At 31.4% G+C, this 8,586-nt stretch overlaps 1 protein-coding gene across 1 annotated transcript; it reads right to left on the reverse strand.

Annotated features, from left to right (window-relative positions):
* Nucleotides 1-4,699: 4,699 nt before the first annotated feature.
* Nucleotides 4,700-7,424, reverse strand: LOC119677217 (transcription factor LBX1-like). The gene is made up of 4 exons (XM_038088488.1): nt 7,376-7,424; nt 5,391-5,569; nt 5,234-5,319; nt 4,700-5,181 (listed from the first exon to the last, which is right to left on the reverse strand). The coding sequence occupies exons 1-4, from the start codon at nt 7,422-7,424 to the stop codon at nt 4,917-4,919; spliced, it is 579 nt and encodes a 192-aa protein (XP_037944416.1). The 3' UTR covers nt 4,700-4,916.
* Nucleotides 7,425-8,586: the final 1,162 nt, after the last annotated feature.

The following is an 8,586-nucleotide window of genomic DNA, read 5'->3' on the forward strand; positions in this document are numbered from 1 at the left end:
CTAAGTTGCGTTCTAAATGAGGGAAATTCTAAGTTGTGTCGATAATGTATTGATGTGTCGATACGTGTTGATAAATGGTAAAATGTGTGCAGTGCAAAAAATCCCAAAAAATCTCCCATTTGGTTTAGCATCAACTTAGCCTAACTCGCACACGACCTTAGAAATCTTCTACAACCGCAAACTCACCATAGCACAATTGAAATTCACCACATAAACAATGAAGCTGTATTGACTTTAGAAGAAAATGAGTCGTATTTATCTGAAGATTTCTTAAGTTTATTTACACAAAAGCGATGGAACAGAAGCAACTTGGAAGAGCGAATGCGAGTACTAACAAAAGGCGGTGATTTCATTGACGAACTCCCCCGCCTTAGATTAATTATTTGCGTAGAATGCGTGTAAAATCAAATAGAGCACAATATTTGCCTCAAGTTGAAAACATTTAACATTTCACATTTCACATTTTAGATTTAATATTTTAGATTTAATTATGTTGCGCAGCATTTGATGTTCTTCCATGAGTTTTACTGTTTGTCAGGTGTGTGGTTTTTTTACTACCCAAAGTTGTTTATGCTCCTTCACAGCGCACTAAAAGGCTTCGTCCGCCTTTAGTGCTGCTCAATGTGGGTGGCATTTGGTATTCCATAATCATACGGCGCGATACATCGATCAGATACATACGTTATTTCCTACTACGCTAAGCAAGTGTGAGTGTACCTCGTAAATTATGTAAATTTCTTTTGCTGGCATTTTTAGAAACTTTGTGAGTTAATATCTTGTATGCTAATGCCCCTGCCTCACAGCTTTTGTGGTTACCTCGTTGGCATTGTTGCGGCTAATGATCGCCTCTTCAAGTGCACTCGAGTGAAAGGGATTGACTGCTTGTGAATACATCACATCGAAAAAACGGCCGTAGATTTCGGTAAGTGAGAAAAGTGTGTCACGCAACTACCGCCATTATATTTCGCACAGTATATGACATATATGGATATTATGTATGGATGATATTCTGAGAGGGGTGTTTGTGTGAAATAAGCACACTCGTATTGAGGTAATTGATTGGATTATACTGGTGTTTTCGTTAAAATAAAATTGATGTAATTAATCTGCGCAACTTATAGTAACATATTATTGCAGATAAGCCTAATGAATGCACTGCAATTGGATTCCATTTGTAGAATCAAGTGAGTTTTCATTGCATTTCGTCCAACTGCAAGCAGCTTAAGTGCAGCCTCACAACAGCCTGGTGTGGTTTCAGTTGGCATGAGAAAAATGTGATAATACTTGATAACACTCATAATTTGCTCTAATTGTGCCATCAAAAGTACTTCAAACCGAAGCAACAATCCCGAAATTATGATTTGAACGATTCTTAAGTCAAGTATCAAGAACTTAGAAATCGTTGAACATAGGAATTATCTATTTTCAAGCTCTTTGTACGCTCTCATAGGAAGCAGTAGATACACTTAACACATTTAATGCTAATGTTTATGATAATTTAATCCGAGGGTAAGTTCGACGACCTTTTTAAGCAGTTTTCTCACTCAATAAAAAATTTAAGATTCAATTAAGTTTGGTTTTCATTTAAAAACAGTTTGGATTTTGGCAGATATATGTATTCTGTAGGTATTTTTAAAATATCAACATTGGCTTGGATTCCAATGGGAAAAAAGAGATTTTAATACATTATGTGTTATGTGTTATATATTTATTACAATAATATTATTCAAATCGTTGTGTTTGGAAATACTATACTTAAGTTCATTTTATACTATTGCATCATATGAAAAGTGTACTTCGGTTTTTAGTACATTTCAGGAAAAAAAATTTGAATAAATTTATATTGACCACAATATTATTTATGACCTTTTGCCACTTTTCGAATTACATCATAGTTCCATCGGTGTGGAACTTTTGTGGTTTGTCGGCGAAAAGCTTCAGTTAAGTGATTTTCAGCCTTTCATTATGAGAAATTTACTGAGCCCGAAAGAAATAGTAGTAATACAAGGCATGGGATATATATGGTAGATGTATCAAAACTTCCCAATCAAATACTATGAATTTGTTCTGAGTCATTAAAAATGTATGTAGCTTGGTATTGCCTTCATTGTCTTGTTTTGATATTTCTTTTTAAATGGTCAAGTTATGTGCACTAGAAGATCAAATTACCAATTGCACCAGGCTGGAACAGCGGATAATAGACAATTGGTGTTAAAGGCAATAATTAGCTTACTAAACTAGGGATCTGACTATAATGTTGGCTATAATATAATGTTGGCTCTAACATCATCACAACTATGTAAGATAATCTCATATACTATATAGCCTAATAAAAAACAATAATTCAAGGCAAACCATTCTATTAGTCAATATGCGTAGAGGTAATGATTGTGTCTTTATTACTGGAACATCTACAAACTCTCTTACACTTTTCACATGCTCTCATTCTTATATTGGATTAAGCCATTGATGCCTTCTTAACTTTGTTTGCAGTTGATATTTATATGGACCTTATAAAACATAGAAAAGAATTTATAGAATTTATATATATATTTCTCGGAGCGTGGTGCTTCTTTGACAAACTTCAGTAAGTGAACGAAACAACCCACAAATTTTTCGAAATGTTTTTGCTGTAGTTTCATCATTATTATAGTAATAAAGCATCATATAGTGTATTTCTTTACTGACAAAAAATGACAGATAGTTTTTATATCATCTAAGATATGTACTTAAAGATTTTTCAGTTGATACACAAATTTTACTGCAACATAATTTTAATATAACACATTTTCCATTTTAACAAACCTCGCAACGTGATCAATTTTAGTCTGCGATTTATACAGTCTTTTCAAGTATATATATTGATATACATAAATCATATCTGTATAACTAGAGCTTGAATACTTTGTTCCCAAGCCTTAAGTTTGATATCCAATTTACGATATATATACTTTTCCTTCAAAGCATGTAATATACCACAAAGGTTGTCCCTCGTTCATGCACTGTATTTATTCGTAATTAGAAAAATATCGTATTAACCGTAATGACCGTAATATTACGCTTTAGCCATACAGTACAAAATAAACCGTTTGATACATTCGGTTTTTACAAACTCTACAAGTCATACGATTTATGGATTTACTTAAATGGTTGGTGTATTTACTTATACAGTGGGCAAAGACCGTATCATGCTTATTGTACAAAATAAGCAAACATTGACATTGTTCTTTTCAAACTCTACATGGTTTCTGGATTTATTAAAATGGGATGTGTATTAACTTATATGGAACACAAAGATTACATGATGAGTACAGTACTAAATACACGGTTTAGTACTGTACACGGTTTCTGGATTTAGTGAAATGGTGTAATGCATACAGTACATGGTAAACAAATAAGAATATATTTAAATGGTTGATATATTAACTTATGTGAAGCGCAAAGACCGTATTATACGGTCTTTATGATAAACTTTTCTAAGGCAAACAAAAATCCTCTGTAAATTGAACTTTGTCTTGTACAGTACAACAGATTTCATCAAAGAAATATTGAAAGCAGAGTTTTAGGGTGCGTTACACGGGAAAAATATGTTTTCATAATAGCATTTAATATGCAAAGAATGGAATTGATTTGGGTCTTCAGTTAAATTGGGATATCAAGAATTGGATAATGACCTGATAATAATTTGAATTGATTTATAGTAAATTTTTATTTTCGGACTTATTCAAATCAAAAATATAGTTTTATAACCATATTTTTTTTATTTCAAAGAAAGAAATCGTTATAAGGACCTGTAAGAAGATTTTCGCATTCTAAGTGAAAACTAGAACGGCTAAAATTGAAAATCGCAAACACAACAAGGATCACCCTTCAGTTTTAATGAAAAAAGTACATAACACAATGTCCTATAAAATTTATATGAAAGCAGTGTTATAAGTGCTATAAATGTAGGAATAATTCTTGATGCAGTCGTTTGAATTGCAAATTCGAAATTATTAACAATCAGAGGACATGAAGATAGAATCGCGTCTATGGAATACTAGTTAACAAAAGTATTTGGAAGACTGGTCTCTATTAGTACACAATATCAAAAAAAATAACAAGTTCTATGATCGGTTACCAAGCAACGTTAATGGTTTGCTAGTATTTAATAGACCAGTTATTCTGTTGAAAGATGTTTAACACAGGTATGGAGAAGAAGTAGAAGAAAACCAACTTAATCTAGGAGTTGGGAGACATATGCGTAAAAGATTATAAAAATAAAATTGAAACATAAAATACAGCAGAGACCAGAGTTTTATTTAAGGTTGTGTTCCTTAGGAACCAATGGGATCCTAAACATAAATTCAAATATGCAATTATTAGCTGTCCTATTTAATCTTCTCTCCAGGTGTTGCTCTGATAACACAAATAACGAAAACAGATGAATTAATTTGCATGATTTATTGACTAAAATTAGTTTTCAATAAATAACTTATTTAAAATAATTTAGTAAAGTTTTATGTACATATAATTCTATATGTTTTTAAATAAAATTAATTAAATTCAGAAATGTCCTTAGAAGCTTAATAAATAAATGTTTTTAAAATATAATATTAAACGTTTCAATTAAAATTAAATAAATCACATCTTATGAATAAAAAAAAAACTCGTTTAAACAAAATACTTTAATTAAAGATAAAATTTTTAAAAATGGTAATTAACTTTTTTGGCATATTTCATTATAAATAAGTTAGGCTTAAGTACACGTGCACTTCTCATTCGGCTTATATTAATAGGACATTATTAACCCTAGAACGTTAACTGAATTTTGTATACGAGTTTGAGAAACAAAGTTCATTCAACCTTAAACATAAAATTGGGCTAATAAAGAAGTTTGAAGCAAAATTCTATATTATGTGGAACTCGTCGTCGTTTCAGATTACAGTGCCGCTCGAGGCTTTCCCCACAACGTCCATTCCGCTGTAGTACATCAGTGTCATCATTTTCAACATCTTCAGCTCCTTCTTATCCTCTGCTACTGCTGTTGCTGCCATTGTAGCTAAGGATGACTTCTGGTGTGCCGCGGCTGCTGCTGCTGCTGCGGTGTTCAATACCAATACATGGGAGGATGGTGTGTGCCGTTGGATGTATTGGCTGCGTATATGGCTGCGGCTGCTGATGTCTGCTGACTGGTCTTGTCTTTAAAATACTTAAGTCATTAACATTTTCTAAAAAACTTTTATGTGCTGACAATTGTTTCACACTTTCAACATCCTTTTTGAGCTCCTCCATGTCCCGTTTCAGTTTGGCGCGTCTATTTTGGAACCAAGTGATCACCTGTTAATCATGGAGTGAATTAAAACGTGTTCCCACTTATATATGCTTTGGAATACTACTTAGGTACTTACCTGTGCATTGGATAGCCCTAGTCCTGCTGCAATTTCATCACGATCCGCCGGTGATAAATACTTTTGGTAGAGAAAACGCTTTTCGAGTTCGAAAATTTGATGATTTGTGAAAGCTGTTCGTGATTTTCGTTTCTTTTTCGGATTTGGACGAGTAGCAAAAATGTTTAAAGTGGCGGGGTCTGCAAAATGAAAGTAAAAATATAAAATACAATATTTAGTTATGACTGCTAAATCATAAATTTTATATATTTTGCACAATAAATTACAAATATTTAATTTATTTCGAACGAACTACGTACGCGGCATGATCAAAGCTCAATTTTATGTCAGTTTTCTGTTTGGCAACGATCAATCATTTTGTTGGCTTTGATTTTGTTTATGATACGGTCAAAGCCATCAAAATGATTGTATTGTAATTAATTAAATCAAAGGTGTGATTTTCAGCAGCCTAAATAACATTTCGATGTGTTTATATCGGAGATGAATTATGCCTTCTGATCAGCATTTATGAGCAAATTAAGAGGTCAAAGCACGTTCAGCTCAAATTGCTTTAATATGCGACAAAATACTTTCTATTCCATCTGGTGTTGGTTCTACTTTGATTAAATCACAAAAATTATAGATATGTTTATGATTGTTAATAGATAATCGTTAAAATAATAATAACAATAATTATCTCAAAATTAAATGTCAACAACTCTGCGTGAGATATATGCGAGACAAATTATACAAATACAGAGGTTTGAACCAAATTAAGTCAAAGTGCAATGTATGGTTTGTGTGGAAAATGATTTGTGTAAGATGAGGTAGTACCGGCGGAGATGGAAAGCTGACAAGACTAAAGTTCAGTTGAAATTCTGAAAATTTTCCAAAACCGGACTCAAATCTGTAAAGTCATAAAATGCTAATAGTGTTGTAAGAAAGAAGTTTTCCTTCTTCAACAATAAAAATCTCGATTTAGAGTATTTAAGGAGAATCTTTGAAAAGGCATTCCAGGATGTAAATGTATTACGTTCCGCTTAGCAGTTTTTAGAACCTAGCTCTTTCAATACTGTACTGCGATTAGAGTCGTATTTCTACATTTTAAATATGAGACAAAACTTCTAGTGGCAATGACAGCGTTTTACTCCAAAACTCCAATCTTTTTTTTGGAAGGTAGTCCGGGTATACTAAGAAAACTGACTGTTTTAGGCAATGAATAATGCCATGTATCATATGATAAAAATGAAGAATTTTAATCTTGCAACTGTAGAGAACTATTATAATGATATGATTAGATCTGTTGCAAACCTCTATGTCAAGAATCAAGATATAGATTCTTTATCATAAGATTAGTTCTTATTATAATCAAGATTTCTTTAACAATCCATAAAATCTTAATACACACATATATTAATATATAAATATAAAGCATTTCAGCTTAAAGTGTTTTGGATTTAAATCTTATTTAAAGTAAATGCTCTTATTTAGATTTTTGTAGTAATAAGCTTTGAAATGAAATCCATCTTAATGTTATATACTCATTTGTGATAAAATATTTTGGAAATTTCTTTAAGTTCATAAACGTACATAATAACATATATAACACTTATATATGTAGATATTTAAAGTAAGGATATGATTTGTTAAACTGACTAAATAAAATAGTTATCATCTATTCATTGTCTTACATAGAATATCTTATCTTTATCATGTTATTGTTAATAACGTTATAGGTTAAGTCAATTTCTAATTTCTTCCACTCTTTTCCCTTTGGAAACATTATCAATAGCCATTTCGAATACCCATAGTTTTCAGATTGTTTCCTATCGTCTTCAATCTATCTTTTTTACGGTGCAGGTCTTTCTTCTCTTCAATTTAGCATGACTTTTATATCTCTTTCGTGATTCCTTTGCTTGACATTTAACAGTGGTTATACCTAGCAAAGGACATTCTTGTGACTTTATTAATTAAACAATATTTACTTTGTAAATTATATCTCTTACTTGCTTTGGATAATTGTAACAGCGCATAGCGTCTATATCTAAATCCCATATGTTACCTTTGAACATGTAAGTTATACTCAGATCAGTATGTTATACATAGAGATCAGTATGTGATTGATCAGTTTGTCCTTTAGTAAGTTTGGGTACGCAGTGTATGCTCTATTGTATACGATAGGATTGTAAAACTCGCATTGTTATTAAGGGTTATTGCTATAGGGTCTTTCGTGACATCTGGACCGTATTAGAAACTTCAAACTACTTTCATGAAATTTTAATGTAAAGATTTCAAGTTACTTTGGCTTGTCTTTTCAATAGAGTGATTATTTAAAGCACACATTCAAGGAGTGACAAAAAGTTCCCGGTGCATTTCGCAAAATCTGTTAATATCGCTATATAAAAAATAGGTAAGCATTTTATTTTATTATACGAGTTGTTGTAAACGATTTCTATCAAGGTTGATTGATTAAAAGATGATTGCATTAACGGTAGCTGGTGCACAGGTAATGCAAAATCGTTGCCATTAATTAAAAATCATACTTCAACACAGCATCAACTTTGAGATATAAAGAAACCAATTTAGTTTATTTTATGAGGTAGTTTAATTAGATACTTCAGTAACATTGTGCTTTTCATAAAAATTGCATTAAAACATGCAACTGTCAGCATAACTACCCACAGCAATAAAATTTTAGTATTGAATTAAATATTTGTTTTGAATTTACCAAACCTCTTCAGCTGAATTTTATAGAGTCTTTAAATGGTCATTATAATGACAGAGCATTCTCAAAGTCATTGGTGGATGGTTTCTATCAATGATTTGACATGAGATAAAAAACAAAAAATATAAATCAGTTGTTAGCTAAGTGCAGTTAGATTGATTTATATTCTGAATTTTACTATAATCAGATATTTACTTTAACACAAATTTTAAGTCACAAGGTTAAGCACACCAATAAATTATATTTTAGTGTTTGAATTATCTTTATCAAGAACATCAACAGTACGTTTGCTCGTCATGGGTGAACAATGTAAGTTGATTACTTTTTAATGAAGAAAAGATAAATAAAGACAGGTCTCTTATGTCATTAGGACAACAAATCCAAAGAAAACTACTGCAGAATTATATAACGAAATAGATAAGAAGTAAGACAATTGGTGTTTTGGATAAGTTCTATAATAACAGCAAATAATTTTCAAAAATGGCAGTCATA

The sequence above is a fragment of the Teleopsis dalmanni genome, chromosome 2, assembly GCF_002237135.1.
Source record: "Teleopsis dalmanni isolate 2A chromosome 2, ASM223713v2, whole genome shotgun sequence".
NCBI lineage: Eukaryota > Metazoa > Arthropoda > Insecta > Diptera > Diopsidae > Teleopsis > Teleopsis dalmanni.

Bases quoted from the DNA above. Each gene is read 5' to 3' on its own strand.
- LOC119677217 (XM_038088488.1), bottom strand. From the start codon at position 7,424: ATGGGATTTAGATATAGACGCTATGCGCTGTTACAATTATCCAAAGCA. The intron at 5,320-5,390 runs GTAAGTACCTAA...CATGATTAACAG, and splicing joins TAGGGCTATCCAATGCACAG to GTGATCACTTGGTTCCAAAA. The intron at 5,182-5,233 runs GTCAGCACATAA...AGTATTTTAAAG, and splicing joins GTTGAAAGTGTGAAACAATT to ACAAGACCAGTCAGCAGACA.